The following is a 17510-nucleotide window of genomic DNA, read 5'->3' on the forward strand; positions in this document are numbered from 1 at the left end:
GTGTGGCGGGTTTGGAATCCCCGCGGGGAACAGTACACCCACACATCGGCAGCCCATCATACTCACTCCCGAATTGACCTTCTCCTGATGCCTGCAACAGACTGCCAGCTGATCTCTGGGGCCGTGATACTGCCCAGGGGGATCTCAGACCACTCCCCCATCTGCCTCCGTCTCGAGTCCTCCCCAACGGGCCCACGGGCGACTTGGCGGCTGAACGCCTGGTTCTTGCAGGACCCTGAGATAGTGGAGTCACTTGATCAGGAGTTGCGTCACTATTTTTGCACTACTACGGGCTCGGTCCCCTCGCCGGGGACATTGTGGGAGGCTGGCAAGGCCGTTATCCGGGTGGTGGCCAGGTGGACTGGTCCACGCGAAGCGGTCGGAGCAAACGGTCCAACTTGTCCAGCTGGAATCTTGAGCGGCACAGTTGGAAACAGCCCAGCTCACTAGCGGCCATCGGAATTCCTCCCTGCAACTGGCAGCAGTTCGCGAAGAGATTTGCCCGATCTCGCTGGAATCCGCTAATATGCTTTGGCGTTCATCGGTTGCCCGTATTTATGGGTGGGGTGATAAGAATGGCAAGCTTCTACACAACCTAGTGTCCTATACCAAAGTCAACTGTATTATCCCCGAGATCCGTTCAGATACCGGGGCCCTCCAAGTCCTCAGCCATCGCGCAAACTTTTGCTGCTTACTATGCGACCTTCTACACTGCTCGTCCCCCGGGCGCTCCTCTGGCTGATTTGCTGGACGGGACTGGTACTCAACTGCTGTGTCTCTCTCCGGAGACTGCAGAGGCTCTGGATCGCCCCTTCACCCTGGAGGAAATCCAGGAGGCTATTTCGCTCTTACAATCCGGTAAAACACCTGGTCCCGATGGGTACCCCCAGGAGTACTACGCGGCCTTCCAGGATATTCTGGCCCCCCCTCTGGTGGATCTATTCCGCCATGTGGCGGAGACAGGGACATTCCCACCCGAATCTGACGTGGTTATTCCGAAGACACAACCACCCTCCCTGAATTGTGTGGACTACCGCCTGATCTCACTGATCAACACAGAGATCAAGATCTTCGTTACCGTCTTGGCTCAGAGACTCTGACCCCTCCTACAGGACCTGGTCCACCCCGACCAATGTGGGTTCATGCCTGCTAGGGGCACTCGTAACTGCATTCGCCGCCTCCACTTGGCTCTGGCCCACCGCAGTCGCCTAACCCTGTATTTGGCGCTGCTTTTCATAGACTTTATGAAGGCCTTCAATACGGTGGACTGTGATTATCTGGAGGGTGTGCTGGAATGGATGGGTTTCGGTCTCCCCTTCCGCCATCTGATCAGGGTTCTCTACACCAACCCCAGAGCCCGTGTCCTCATTAATGGGGAGCTTTCCGAGGCATTCCCGATCCGGAGGGGCACGTGTCAGGGGTGTCCGCTCTCACCACTCTTATCCGCGCTGGCCATGGAGCCCCTGGCGGCGCTCATCCGACAGGACCCATTTATTCAGGGTTGGGCCTGGGACTTGAGCCAAGTCGATAAGATAGCCCTATATGCGGACGACGTTCTGCTTTACTTGGCGGACCCAGACAGCTCTGGCCCCAGGTGCCTGGAGGTTCTTTCCGCTTTCGAGCGGGTCTCTGGACTCCGCCTCAATCCGGCGAAGTCAACTTTGGTCCCCCTACACCCCTCCAGGGACTGCTTTGACTGGTAAGCAGTCATCCCCCTTAGGAGACAATCGGTCAAATATCTAGGCGTTTGGGTAACCCTTCTGCCAGAGCTCGAATGTGCTTTGAATATCACGCCTTTGGTCACCAGGATGAAGGCAGATCTCAAGAGGTGGCAGACCCTCCCCCTTAACCCACTGGGCAGGAGTGCACTCTTCAAAATGATGGTCCTCCCCCGTTTTCTTTACATACTGCAAAACATTACTATCCACCTCCCGGGTAGTTGGTTCCGCGAACTTGACGGTGCTCTCACCCGAATTCTCTGGGGAGGAGGGAGATCATGTTTATCCCTGGCGGACTGTCATATCCCCCCTTTTGACGGGGTATGGAGGTTACTAATCTCCACCTCTATTACCTGGCCACGAAGCTCATCGTGATCCACCATTGGTATGCGGGCAGCTGGTCCGACCCAGCATACCGCGTGGAACTCAGCACATCGGATTTCACGCAGATCCAGGCATTTCTATATGGTAGCCCAGTACCACAGGCTCTGCCCCCGGTCACCCGGAGGTGTTTCTGGCCTGGCGTACGCCCCTACGTCATGTGAGGTGGGACCGGAAACTCACTCGGCAGACGCCACTCTGGCATGGGTCCTGGATGCAGGAGGTCTCGTCCTTGCAGGGGTTCCGACGTTGGGACCTCATCGGGATTTCACTGCTCGGAGATGTAAGGGTGGGGGACCACATCCGATCCTTTGCGTACCTGCAGCAGCGCCACGCCCTTCCCCACTCCCAACTCTATAAGTACCTACAACTCAGACACGCCCTTCATACACATGTCTCACCCCCTGTCTCCGTTCCAGAGTTCAGCCCGCTGGAAGCCCAGGTGATGTTGGGAAACCTAGAGAGGGGAGGAGTGTCCCGCATATACCGGTCACTGGTGAACAATGGTCCCGCTTCCCTGGATCAGCTCATGGCTCGATGGGAGGGATGGCTGGGCCCCCTAGAGGAGGCGGATTGGAGGGATTCCCTTATGGCGCCCAAAACCCTGACCACGTCCTCCAAGTTACGCCTGGTCTAGCTTTACTACCTTCATACGGCATACCTCACCCAGACACGTCTATTCCGGGCCCAGATGAGATCCTCCCCAGCATGCGCGCGATGTGCCTCCACCCCCAGCCGATTTCTATCACATGGTATGGTACTGTCCGGCTTTGGCACCGTTCTGGAGGGGGGTGGAGCTTGAACTCACGCAGGCCCTGGGATGGGAGGTTCCCCACGACCCGTTACGTCTGCTGTTGGGGGTGTTTGGCGTCCTGGATGGCTCCAGGGCGGACAAGCACTTTTTGGGGACAGCCGTGGCGGTGGCCAAAAGAGACAGAGGAGCACTGGTCCCAGGCTAAAGCACCTACTGTACAGGGATGGAGGAGGGGAGTGGACTGGTGTGGGATCCAGGAAGAAGCCCTATTCGAAGCCCGGGGATGCCCTGACTTATTTAGTAAAGTGTGGGGTAAATGGTTCAATATGCTGCCACTATGATGATCTGCCTTCATTATCTTTTATGTACGATTGTATTTAATGATTGAACTGCCATGGCCAACCCCGATGGGCCGACCCTTGTCTTGTCAACTGTATCCATTGTCATGCCCTTTTTTAATGATTAATGATATACTACCAATGAATTCCCATGTAGTTACAAATCCAATAAAGTTGATTATCAAAAAAAATAATTAATAATAATACTTAAGCAGCTGCTGGCTGAGATCTGACCGGTCTGATGACAACCCTATCCCCATTGTTTGTCCGAGATCAATGTACCCAGATCAGATTCCCATTCTAAGCGCAAGTTCCTGGGGATTTCCTTTTGTGAAGTCTGTGTAGAGTGAAAGAGTATCAAAACCGCATGTGCGCCATCAGTGCGTTGCAGCAAAATGTGAAGCGGGGCCAGGATGTGGGGTTTAGTAGTGACGCTGGAGTGATTGCTTCACTCTGCCTTAGCCTAACATATGAACAGTTCCATCAGTGTAGGTTCAGCACCCTGACAGAAGTGATCTCTGTTCCGGAAAGTCCCGTTAACATAGGTCTCCCCAGTTCTCAATCCCGACTTTTTGCAGCATTTGGCATCAAGCTGGTTCCTGTGTCACTACAAGGCCTGGGTGGAAGGGAAGTGTCAGCAGTGGTGAATGCAGCATCAGGATCTTCAATTGCTTAGCCAGACCCGACTACGCCGCTGACAAGCATGCAACTGTGAAGGGGTCAGTGTCTCTAACCCAAGGCGGCAATACCACAAACACTGATAAGGGGGTTGGGTTCATATACCCTAGCTTGACAGCCAAGTGTGGCATGTAGGGCGGAGGGCAGTACCAGTACGTTGCAAAGTGTGCTTGCGCACTCAGGTAATATAACTCCATATCTGGAGCTTCAAATCCACCTGGCGAGAAAGATAGTGTCAACACCACCCATTTCAGTCTGGGTATGGCCCATGCAGGTAAGAGCAGTGGGGCAGGGTGGGGGTTGTTTTTTGACAGACGACGAGGGAAATGTAATTCTTTATTAAATTTACCCTTGTGGTCGTCTGTCGAATCTCCCCCCCCCCCGCAACCTGGCCCCACCGCTCTTACCTGCACAGGCCTCGGCTGCCCCCCCCCCCTAAGTTAGTCGTATCAGTTGTATTCTAGTATTTAGCAATATCTTGAGTCCCAAATCTGTAAACGGATGCTCTCTCTGAGCATGGCCTTCGTCTTCGTTGAATGCCTAGAAGTGCAAGTTTAGGCAAAGGTTAACTTGCTAACCAAGAGAGGCCGATAGAACCTGGGAGACCTCCATCGAGGAATACAGGTGACAACATTGGTGCAACAAAGTAAAATTTATAAATATGCCAGGACTATAACTGAGCAAATTAAGTCAAAATTGAGCCTCTGCACTCCTTCCCTTTATAAGTTACTCTTATTTTCCAGCTCGATGGTGAAATGCGTGCGAACAGCAACCATGAAACGCCTCATCACGGTTCAGTTTAGAAACAAATTCAATGGGGCACATCTCTCCAGCGCCCAACTGTCGCACTGCGATCAAGGAAATCATTCCTTTATGAAACTCTTGCTCCATAGATACATCATTATTATCTGTTCATCAATATTAATCCAACATCTTAACTCGTACATCTTCCTTAATCACGCCACTCCGGAGACAGCATGTTTGCATTTTGAATTCTTTATTCGTCATTTTCAAATACCAGGCGTTGCCAATCCAGGCTTTAACGGAGGCATGTGAGGACAAACATGTTTCAACAGTGGTTTAATGACATCAGTATGCTCCCAATGCATTTCGAATTATTAAAATTCTTCGTCAGGGGTTTAACTGAAAATATAATAAAAACACAATTAAGCTGACTGCTCGACCGTTATTTGTTAACTTACACTGATTCCTCAACCTCTACCCACAACCAAACAGACAAAACCCATATTTACACTGACATATGACACTCCCTCCGTGTTCAAACCCTACCCTCTCCCAAACTGTCAATCATCATTGTACTCGATATGTGCAACAAATTACAACTCCCTTCCAGCTACACAGTTCCCACTGAGCTACGAGACACCTTTCTCCCTAAGTTACCTTCACTGCGCCACAACCGGCAGCATAACATCACTTCACTTCCTCATGACAGGTTCTCTGGATGTTTTTCCCTCGCGCTCGTGCCTTTTTTAAAAAAAACAGAAAATCTCACACCTGTGAGCAATTAACCTGTGAACCACTCCGCCCCTCTTTTTTGTGAACCATACCTAATAAACTACATCTCCCTTGGTCCCCCACATCACAATCAAAGAAAACATGCTCCCTCGAAATTAGATCCACTCTTTTAAGTCAAACAAAATGTAAAGACATCAATCAAAAATAATGAAAACATCCAAGTGCCCTGTTAAACAAAATGCGTGTGAATGAACATTTACTGAAAACAAACAGATCCGGCAGCAAAGTTCAATTGTCTCCTCATTCTAATGTCGATTTTGTTAATCGTTGCTTTTAAATCATTCCACTTAAGATGATGTTTTCTTTCTGTCTCCGTTATGGCGATTCCTTTGGGACTATAACTGAGGCATCAAGCTGAAAAAACAGACTCAGCACTACTGATCCAAAAATGTGCAAATTACCCCAGAAAACTATTTTCAGGCCATCTGAGGAACCGAGCAACAGTTGAAAACAGAATCGGGGATTGAGGATGGCCTCCTTTGACGGAACCTTAAGGAGATAGCAAAAAGGGCTACTGAAGCGGAGGCTAGAATCTCCACAATGAAAGATTAAGTGCAGACTATTCAGACCAAAGTTGTGCACCTGAAAAAAAAAATCTGGCCACCTTGCAAACAGAGCAGAAGATACAGAAGTTAGGTCCAGCAGTAAAAAATCTCTGCTTTGTGGGAATAGCATAGGGTCTTGAGATGCCAGGCCCGGAAAAATTCCACACCAATTGTCTGAAATCATGAATGCCACACAATAGTTTGTCATTTTTCTTTGTGATTTGGAGATCACACCACACTGTGGTGGCCAGATCTCCCGCGGGTGCCCCACCAAGGTACATGATTGCAAGTTTCCTGAATTAATTAGACAGAGACACGATTTTCAGGGTGTCTTGTCTCAGGTTAGACCTCACTGTGGACTCCTCAAGGATCACCTTCTTTCCAGACTACACAATAACATGCAACAACAGAAAAACTTTATAGGGGTTAAACAGAAATTGAAGTTAATGCAGTGTGTTTACTTGCTTTATCATGCCAAAGTGAAAGAAATCCATAATGGAAAATGTCTTCGAAAAACCGCAGGCAGTTCGGGACTGGCTGGAGATGTGGAAGCCTAAAAGAAAAGGCTCTATGGAGCCTAAGACCTTTTCTTCCCACAAACAGAGAAATTGAGGGAATCGGCAACAAGGAGTCAGATCCACCACCAGAGAGGCAGTGCAACGTTAAGAAGATACATCCACATCAAGCGGCGAAGATAGTGGCAATGACAGACCACCAGCACCTAGTACTCTTCTTCCCTCTGAGCTTCCTTGTGAACTCTGATCCTTACACAATAGCTCTAGGTTTGAGTGGGGGGAGGACACTGTTTTGATATGTACGGAGCCTGCTCCGCGTTGTAACCGTGGGGCAGGGACTGCCACAATGTATGCAAGTAGGCAGCTGGTTGGGTGTTAATACTCTTTGCAATCTTAAGTTCTGAATGCTCTTTCCGTGTGATTTCCCCCCTCCTCCTCTATTTTGATGGTTAAGAAATTGTGTTGGGGTGACAGAAACTTCAGTTCTGGAAGTGTAGGGAGGGAGAGTGTGGGTTATTTTTTGTTTTGTAACTTTTTCTTTTGGTACAGCCGTATACGTATAGTCCTATGACCAAAGATGCAGAATGATCACACATGACATTTAAATGTGACATATATACAATGATCACCTGGAATGTAAATGGCCTCAGTAATCAGATTAGGAGATAGCTATGTGTCTTTATATTAAGAAATAATGTACACATGTGGTATTCCTGCATGAAGCCCACCGGTTAGATCTGAACCGGCGGTTTTTGGCCCGTCGAGGCTCTCAAAAATAGGCAATTCTCCACCACTAACACTTCCTGCTGAAATGTCAAAGGTGCACAATGATCAGTTGGGGAAGTCTGTAGTGGTGGAGCACTGGGTGAAAATCAGTAGACACTTGCTAGTGTATTTGCACCACCCACTGCAGTGGACAGTGTGCTTAAGGCACTGACAGATTGTCTGCATGTCACCACCAGGCACAACAGTGGTGAGGGAGATTTGAATGCAGTTATGGACCCCCTCTAAAGATACCACAAGCTCCCCTGCACCAAGCAGATCATTAAACGCGTCTGCTTGGGCTTGGTCACTCGGTCTGACACCCCTAAAGTGTAAAATATGCCAATGAAAGGGAATCATGCATCATTCAGCCCCCACACAACTGCTTCTCTAGACTGATTTTTTTTTGTTGCTACCACAAATATTGCATGCATAGCGGTGGACCAAATTCTGCCACGAGCTCTGAAAGACCATGTCCTAGTAGGAGTTGAGATCAGACACCCAGGACACGACAAAGGGGGTTTTAGCAACAGAGTGCCTGGTACCTCCATGACAAACGTTGCAGAACATCTTTGCCAAAGGGTGCTAGATTATTTTGACTGGAATGAGAGATAAGTTGCTTCAGCCACCACGATTGGAATGCCTTCAAAGGGATGTTTGACATTACAACGCATGCTTTTACCACGCATGCCTTTACAACGCGGTTTTTACAACGCAAACCTTTACAACGCATAGCGCTTTGGGGTGCTGGATAGTGAATAGTTAAATTTACTATTCCAACTACAGTCCCCGTGGACACTAGGGAAGGTGTTGGATAGTAAATTAAACTTATTCCCTATCCTAGAGCGCCCCCCAGCGCAATGCGTTGTAATGGTTTGCGTTGTAAAAGTTGCATCGTAAAGGCACTGCGTGGTAAAAGTTGCGTTGTAAAGGATGTTTCCCCCTTCAAAGCACTCATGCGAGGGCCAGCAATATGCTACCTAATAGGGACAAAAAGGGAAACAGAGAGAAAATCCTAAGCATTAAAGAGCAATATCCAAATCCTGGAAAAAGAACAGACCAAGGCCTTAAATTGAGAATTACGCCACTAGTTGGAGAAGATGTGACTGACAACGTGCAGCAACTCAACACAGAATAAACAAACTAGGCAACAGGGCAGGGAAACTGCTCTACTGGCTCAATTGATAAATGGACTTAAAGTTAATGTTATGCGACACGCCCAAGCGGATCCATCGCATGTTTCCGAATTCCTCCCACTTCTGCCCCCGCTGTAGAGAAGATGAGGCAGGGTTTCTTCGTTTGCTATGGTCCTGCCCTTGCCTCAGAGATTATTGGAGACGTATCTGCACCTCACTGAACTCAGTTACACAACTCCCAGTACCGGATGAAGCTCTAAATTGTCTCATAAGTCACCGGAGGCGTTCAAATATACAAAAAGTATGATTAAAGTTCTTGGATCTAGCACTTATCCTAGCAGTGAGAGCCCTCACTATGAGGTGGAAGTCCCCAAGATGCCCGGCTGTGTCCATCTGGCAGGCAGACATGCTTCAGTGGGGGAGAGCGGAAGGGACAGCCCTTCGCAGAGAGGAAGAGAGAGGGCTGAGGAAACAACCCATTTCACTAGAGTGGGAGGCTGTGCTGATTGAACTTGAAACACTTGATTTGTTGTCCCCATGAGCTATATTGCCCCAATAGTACACTACGGTGCCAGATAGCCGTGGACCCCTAGGTTCTGAGACCGGGAATAACACTTTCCAGCTCTAGACCATATCTGACCTCGGTGTAATATGTCTATAGTGAGTTACTCTGATATGATGATTTATTGACACTAAAGCTAATAGAGACCGGGTCCCAGGGCTAGTTTATCATGCAGAATACCCTACACAAAACTTGTATGTGCCAACTGTGTAGTAATGTAAGGAAAGAGAAGAGAAAATACTGTCTCTGATGTATTCTATGTATTCTATATGATGTGACGTAGTCATCAATAAAGTGTGTTTAAAAAAAAAAAGGTTAATGTTATGCGTCTGCACCTTGTCAGGACAAAACTTCCTCAAAGAGTTACCTTGTACTATTGATCTTTGTAAATAGCATGGAAACCTCCTCCTACAGAGCATATTATGCCCTTTATAATAGGGTTACTAATAGCCAGGTTTTCAGATAAGGCCAAAAGGGCATTAGGTAAACCTCTGAAAGAAGATGAAATGATAGCGACCATTATCACCTTGCCTCATGGAAACCTCAAGGTTTGAATAATTACGAAGGATTTCTCGCTCGAGTTCTTTAAAAGGTATGTAGCACAACTGACTCATTCTCTCCTGGCAATGTACAAAGAGGCCTTTGAGGTACAAAAGGGGGTGGTGATGGACGGAGCATCTGAACCAATCAAACACTCACACCCAGTCAAAAGATCTGTGTTTGATCCATCACCGTTCTTTATCCCACTCTGCCACCCCAGTTCAGACATGGCTATATGCAAATCAGTCTGACCCTGTGCCTCATGGGAACAGTCCAGCCCGAACTGCCAAGCCATGCCTTCCCTGGACCGGAAACAAGCTTCCGAGGACCGGTTTCTGGCATTCCAGCCGTCTTCAGCCCGGCTTGCTTGAATCCAGTGGCAAAGTGAGCAAGGGACTGGACTGTTCCCATGAGGCACAGATTTGCATATGGCCATGTCTGAACTGGGGTGGTGTGGAGTGCAAAAAAACGATGGATTTAGGCCCAGATCTCTGTACTGGGGTGAATGTCCTACATTGTTCTGCATTCTGTCCATCAACTGTTGTTTTGCATTTGTCATCCCGAGTGGGATGGGTATGCTCAGACGTGAGTCCCATGCTCTCCACACCACTGGAGTCAAGCTATCCTGGCTGAAGACGGCTGATAGCCAGAAACCGGTCCTAGGATGCTTGATTCCGGTCCAGGAAAGACATGGCTTGGCAGTTCGGGCTGGACTGTTCCCATGAGGCACAGGGTCAAATCTGATTTGCATATGGTCATGTCTGAACTGGGGTGGTGTGGAGTGCAAAAAAACAATGGATTTAGGCCCAGAGCTCTGTACTGGGGTGAATGTATAACATTGTTCTGCATTCTGACCATCAACTGTTGTTTTGCATTTGTCACCCCGAGTGGGATGGGTATGCTCAGACGTGAGTCCCATGCTCTCCACACCACTGGAGTCAAGCTATCCTGGCTGAAGACGGCTGATAGCCAGAAACCGGTCCTAGGATGTTTGATTCCGGTCCAGGAAAGACATGGCTTGGCAGTTCGGGCTGGACTGTTCCCATGAGGCACAGGGTCAAGGCTGATTTGCATATGGCCATGTCTGAACTGGGGTGGTGTGGAGTGCAAAAAAACTATGGATTTAGGCCCAGATCTCTGTACTGGGTGAATGTATGACATTGTTCTGCATTCTGTCCATCAACTGTTGTTTTGCAAAGAGGCCTTTGATACAGGTTATTTACCATATGACCAGAGAGGTGCAAAGTCCTCTGTAATTTTAAATCCAAGGAAGCCCCTAACATTTTGTGATGCTTATTGGCCTATATCACTAAGTTCCCTTGAAACAAACGTTCTAGTCAAAATTCATGCAAACAGATTGATTACGATTGTGATCCATATCCTTATATATAAAGAACAGATTTTTGTCATAACGTGGACCAAGAAATTACCTTGAGTGACTTTACATGGCTCGGTTTCCCGACACTAAGTTAGCACACTCTTAGAGGAAAGTAGGCAGAGTTTATTCTTTAAACAGATGGGTTTTTAACTGTTTACGGAACAATTTTTTGTCTGGGATGTATCTAATGGGAGAGAAAGAGCATTCCAGTGTTTGTCAGCAAGGACCGAACAGGCCAAGCCACTCCATTTCTTCCTTTTGATATAGGGTATGGACAAGAGATGAGCTGTCTGCGAACGGAGGTGTTGAGGGCAGTACCTGAATAGTCCGCAGGTAGGTGGGACCTGTTTTGTAGCAGACTGCATGCGCTACTGTCAGGGCTTTGAAGATGTCCTTTTTTTCACAGGAAACCAGTGTAGCTGGATGCCGTATTGAGAGACAGGGGCAGAAGGTATTCAGGGAGACCAATGTAGAGTATGTTAGCGTAGTCCAAGCTGGATAGTATTAGAGCCTTTACAACCAATTTCTGGGCTTCCCAAGGCAAGAGTTTAACCCGTTGCGTGCTTATGACGGAACCACGCCATCATGAGTCACGGGCGGCGTGTGCTCATGACGGCATGGTTCCGTCATGCGGCTGCCATTCCGCCCACGCGGCATTAATTCCCCGCCTGTGGGCGAATTAATGAGCAGGTGGGGCCATGCCGGAACCACGCCGTCATGAGCACACACCGCCCGTGACTCATGACGGCGTGGTTCTGTCATGAACACCGCAGCTCCACGCTCACCCCCTAGCCCCCCTGCGCCATGGTGACATTTGCGACGCAGAAAAGGGGTTAAGGAATTTCCAAAGCATTCCTAGTATCCAGCAGGCGGATATGACCATAACTGCAATCTGGGGATGGAAGGCTAGGCGCTTATTAATAGGCACCCCTAGGTTCTTAGCCACATCCCTTGGGTGGGTTCCAGGCCCCTGCCCAACCCAGAAGAGGGTCGGCACAAAACAGTAGGATCTCCGTTTTTCCTGGTTTGCTTTATTCCTGCGTTACATTAAGCCAGTCCATAACCACTGAGAGTCATGCACCTACCCAGACTCACCCAGAGACTCATGCATCCACTCACTGACCCACTGAGAATCATACACTCACTCAGAGACCCGATTAGACACAGATCCCCTCAGAGACTAATGCGCCTACTTACAGACACTCATGCACCCAATCCGACTCAGGCATCTACTCACAGACCCACTCAGAGATTCTTGTACCCACTCACAGACCCACCCACTCACTTACAATCCACCCAGACATTGTATTCACAGGTTGAAAGCCACTCACACACCCACTCAGACTGACACCCACTCACACACCCAGAAAGACACTTATGCAGCCACTCCCAGACCCACTCAGACTCTCACACCAACTGTGACACATGCACTCACTCACTCACAAAGGTGACAGATTACACTCAGGAAATACAATAAAAAAAACTAAGAAAGTCACGGAAAAGAACCAAAGGTTACAGGGACGTTATAGTTAGGCTCAGATTTCACTCGTGCAAAACCAGTGAAATTCAGCAATTATAGTTACTGAGCTAAGTATAACTTACACCCGCGCAATGCACTGCTTATTACCTCACAGATTGCATTACTCATGAAATGGTCAGTGACATTACTGATGATATCTCAAATGACATCATCCACAGAACCACTCACCCCTATACAACCTCACATCCACCTACTCTCACACAACCACTCACACATCCATTCACAGACTCATCCAAGTACTCACACACTCACTGATTCATCGAGCCACTCTCACATCCACTCACTCATAAAACCACTAACTCGCCCATACAGCTCTCATGCACCCACTCACCAATTCACACACTCACACATCCAATTATACAGACATTGACACCAAAACACCAACTCATGTACCCATACAGCTACTCACACACTGAGTCAGTCACCCATACAGCTACTCACACCCCTACTCACTCACCCATAATCACTCATACAGCCACACACCCACTCACTTACTCATACAGATACTAACATTTACTCACTCACCTATAGTCACTGACACATTCACACACTCACCCATATAGCCACTCTCACATTCACTCAACCATACAGTCAAACACACACTCATACACCACTTCTGTACCTACTAACTCATCTATACAGCCACTCACATACCCCATCCCTCACCTATACAGCCTGACAAACCCACTCATTCACCCATACACCACTGACACACCCATTTACTCCCACAGCCACTCACTCACCCATACAACCACCCACACACCCATTGAGCCACTCAGACACCTATCCACGCATGGATACACACAGTCACACAGCCACTCACATAATGTGCTACAAATAGTAGCATACTTTAGTAGTACATAAACTATACTAATATAACTTTTGTAGTATCTTAGTATATATATTTAACACTCAAAATTTTAGGAAAACACTCACAATCAATGGATGATGTTATCAGTGAAGTCATCTGAGATGTCATCAGTGAAATCCCTAACCATGTCATGAGTGATGTAATATGTGAGGTCATAAGCAGTGCATCACAGGTGTGTAAGTTAGTTAGCTCAGCTAACAGTAACTGCTGAATTTCACTGGTTCTATACGAGTGAAATCTGACCCGAACTATAACATCCCTGTGACTTTTGTTTTTTAGGGAATATATGTAAATGTACAGGAATTTATATAGCGCAAATCACCAAGCGGTTTCTAAGCGCTTGCTTAGGGAACCCGTCCTGGTATTCCCCTGTGAGATAATTCCGGCAGGGTATCCGCAAGGTGAAAGCCAGGCATCCCGCCGCGAGGGGCCGTTGTGGAGATTAAGCAAGCTATTGCCCAGAGTCGCAGAGTGTGAACCCGTGAATCGAGTAGGCACCGGAGCGAGAATTGTCGAGTCCATGGACATTTTTTAGGTCTAAAGACCCCGCCGAGCCGGGAATTGAACCCTGGTCCCGGGCTGACCTCTGCTTCCAGGTCTGCCTCCTCTAACCAGTGAGCCACACTTCTCCACAATATACATATATATATATATATATATACATATATATATATATATATATATATATATATATATATATATATATATATATATATATATATATATACACTGAAAAAACCATAGGTTTCACACCAGTTATAGTTAGCTAAACATTTTACTCATACAAAACCATTGAAATTCCCACGTTATAGTTAGTTGGACTCACTATAACTCGCGTGCCCGCAATCCACTGCTGATGATGTCACATATTACATCATTCATGACATGGTCAGTGACATCACTGATGACATCTCAAATGACATCCCTGATGACATCTCAAATGACATCACTGATGACATCATCCAGTGAATGTTTGTTCCTGTAAAGTTAAAATGTGTTTAACATATTGAAGAATGAGTGTATGTATGAGTGTCTGTATAGTGGATTTAGTAGGTGCGTGACTGACTGTATGAGTGGGAGATTAAATGTGTCTTACTGAATGCATGGGTTAGTGACTAAACTGTTAGAATGTGTGCATCATTATATCTGTTGTTGTGTAAGCTGCTGCATGTATTGATTAGTAACTATATGACAGGCTATATGGGTTAATGATTGGTAACCCAAGTATTTGTATGTGAGGGGGAGTGTGAGTGGAGGTGGCTGGGAGGTGTGTGATTCTGTGCATAGATGTGTGAGCAGTTGATTCACTTGGTGTATGGGTTCAAGAGTGCATGTGGAAACAGCTGTATAGGTGTTTGACTGTGTGCTTGGGTGTGTTGGTGACTGAATGGATATCTCAGTGCTACATGTCCAAGTAAGTACATATGTAAAAAACAGAGCATGTGAGAGTTGGCATATATGACATAACAGCCTGTGATTGCATAAGTGACTGTATCTATGAATATGTACGTGTATCAGTGATTGTAAAAGAGAGTAAGTTTGTGTTAGTCTATGTTTAAATAAGTAAGGTTTTGTGTGTATTACTGTATAGTTGTGGAAATGGGAGTGTGATTGATTCTTTACATGACTGACTAGGTGTGTGAGTAACTCCATGGATGAGTGGCAGTGTGTGAGTCTCTGTATAGGTGTATGAGTGCATATGTTAGTGTTGTATTGATGAGTGACTGTATGTATGAGTGATTGTATGGGTGAATGAGTGGATGTGTGTGTAGACCTAGAAATCAGTGAGTGCGTATGTGGTAAGTGGTATTAGTGTGTCAATGGTTTCAGGAATGGTAGTTTGTTCTTAACACTGGGTGTATCAAAGGTTAGATTAGAGTGTAAGGAGGTGTATTGTATTATCACATGGATGATGTCATCAGGGATGTCATCAGTGATGTCATTTGAGATGTCATCAGTGATGTCATCAGTGATGTCATTTGAGATGTCATCAGTGATGTCACTGACTATGTCATGAGTGATGTAATATGTGACGTCATTAGCAGTGCTTTGCGGGCGCGCCAGTTATAGTGAGTACAACTAACTATAATGTGGGAATTTCAATGGTTTTGTATGAGTAAATTGTCCAGCTAACTATAACTGATATAAAACCTATGGTTTTTTCAATGAATTTGCTAGGTTTTTTAAATGCTAATTCCTAACTATAACGTGTGTAAAACCTATGGTTTTTTCAGTGAATTTGCAAGGTTTTTTAAATGCTAATTCCTAACTATAACGTGTGTAAAACCTATGGTTTTTTCAGTGAATTTGAAAGGTTTTTTAAATGCTAATTCCTAACTATAACGTGTGTGAAACCTGTTTTTTTGTGTGAATTTTAAAGGTTTTTTAAGTGCTAACCCCTAAATAAAATGTGTGAAAATCTTTTTTTTTAATGAATATAAATACAACATTAAAACACTGAAAGTGGCTTTTTTTCTCCTTTCTTTACTGCCCTTCCCTTACTTTTTCATTCCCCTTAACTCACTCCTCTACCTATAGTCCTCTTCTTTCACTCACTCTTCGACTCCTCTTTTGTCACTCACCATACTCCCCTTTTCTCACTCTTTCTCTTAGTCCCTTCCTTCCCTTCACTCAGTCATTTCAATCACTCATTTATGCACTTCGCTTTAAAAAAAAATGAACGACACAGTGTATTTGGAATATAACTCTTTTTAGAGAATTGAATGAGTTCTGAAAAAACTTGTTTTTCTTTTGTTGTTTTATATTTTTTGTAGCTTTTTTAAAGTTTTATATTTTTGGGGGTTTTTTTGCAAAAAAATCAGGAACTGCAACTTGGAAACTATTCAACAAGAACAAAATAAATGAAAAATATAAAAAAATTATCTCTTTTCAGGGCATTTATGATCCTGAATGCTGCGTTCAATTACTTTCAGGCTCTGTTCACCAAAAACAATACCATCAAAACATTTGTTGCATCGCATATGCACATGTGCCAAATATGGCTTACGGTCCATTTCTGCTGTTGCTGGCGATGGAGGTCGAGCTGTAGATGTGCTGGCCGCAGCTGGTGGAATCTGCTGGGCCAGAGCTCTTGTGGCTGCTTGGGCATATTGCACAGGGTGTACATTTTTTACATGTCTTATCATAGTATGAATTGAAAAAGAGTATTTTTTAAGAGGGTTTCCCCTTGAAAGAACAGTACCACAAAGGGTACACGTTACTTTAGTGGCATTTACCTTTTTTAGTCCCTCAGGAAAAGTAAAAAACTTCCAAATAAAAGAAGATTTCCCCTTCTTGGCTTGCTGGCGATATTCCATGTGGGAGTCAGAAGAAGAAGATGTTCTTTCCTGTCTTTCTGCCATCCTGTTGTTTTTTCTGCTTCCAGCTCCAAAAAGGGTCCTTCTTCCAGGAGAATAAAGCAAATAGTGAGGGAAATGGGTGGGGTTTTTGAAGATTCTAGATCTGAAACTAATATGAACCAATGAAAAATGTTGTTTTCGAGTCACATGACTTTTTTTTTAATTAAATTGCGAGGTGCGCGACCGGGTGCGCGCACCCCGCAAATTGTTCAAGGAAAAAAAAAGGGTTTTTTGCCCGTCGGAGTTGTTTAGGGACCCCCTGAGAACAAAAAAACAGGGGGTTTTGGCCCGTTGAGATTCTTCTGGGACCCCCTGAGAAACTCTAGGGGGTCAGGGAGTGTCTAGCTTGCCTCCTTTTCAGGTTTTGAAACTTTTATGTAAATCGGGCAAAACGCCATTTTCAAGCGACGTGCGTGACCGGGTGCACCAGTCATGTGACTCGAAAACAACACTTTTCATTGGTTAAAAGTAGTTTCTGTTCTAGAATCTTCAAAAACCCCACCCACTTCCCTCACTATCTGTTTCACTCTCATGGGAGAAGGAGCCTTTGCAACTTTCCTGAGAATTTTCTGAAATGGCTGCAAGACAGGATTCGTCTGATTTTGGGGAAGAATATCGGCTACCACAAAGAAAAGGGAAGGAATCTTACATTTGGAAATTTTTTACTTTTCCTGAAGGGCTAAAAAAAGTGAATGCCCCGAAAGTCACACTATATGTGGCACTGTTCTGTCAAGGGGAAACCCTTCAAAAAAGTACTCCTTTTCAATTCATACAATGGTAAGGCATGTTAGACAAGTGCACCCTGTGCAATTTGCACAGGCATCAACAAGAGCTCTGGCCACACAAATACCACCATCTGTGGCCAGCACATCATCTGGAGGACCACCTGCATCTCCA

At 46.1% G+C, this 17510-nt stretch overlaps 1 protein-coding gene across 1 annotated transcript in view; it reads right to left on the reverse strand.

Annotated features, from left to right (window-relative positions):
• Nucleotides 1–4849: 4849 nt before the first annotated feature.
• The window catches only part of PM20D2 (peptidase M20 domain containing 2), a 234338-nt gene continuing 221677 nt past the window's right edge, over nucleotides 4850–17510 (reverse strand). Inside the window, exons 7-8 of the mRNA XM_078648282.1 lie at nucleotides 5271–5354; nucleotides 4850–5012 (exon numbers count right to left, since the gene is read on the reverse strand). Of these exons, the coding sequence (XP_078504408.1) occupies nucleotides 5314–5354 (41 nt within the window). The 3' untranslated portion in view covers nucleotides 4850–5012; nucleotides 5271–5313. The remainder of the gene's footprint in view (nucleotides 5013–5270; nucleotides 5355–17510) is intronic.

Source organism: Lissotriton helveticus, chromosome 6, assembly GCF_964261635.1.
Source record: "Lissotriton helveticus chromosome 6, aLisHel1.1, whole genome shotgun sequence".
Classification (NCBI taxonomy): domain Eukaryota; kingdom Metazoa; phylum Chordata; class Amphibia; order Caudata; family Salamandridae; genus Lissotriton; species Lissotriton helveticus.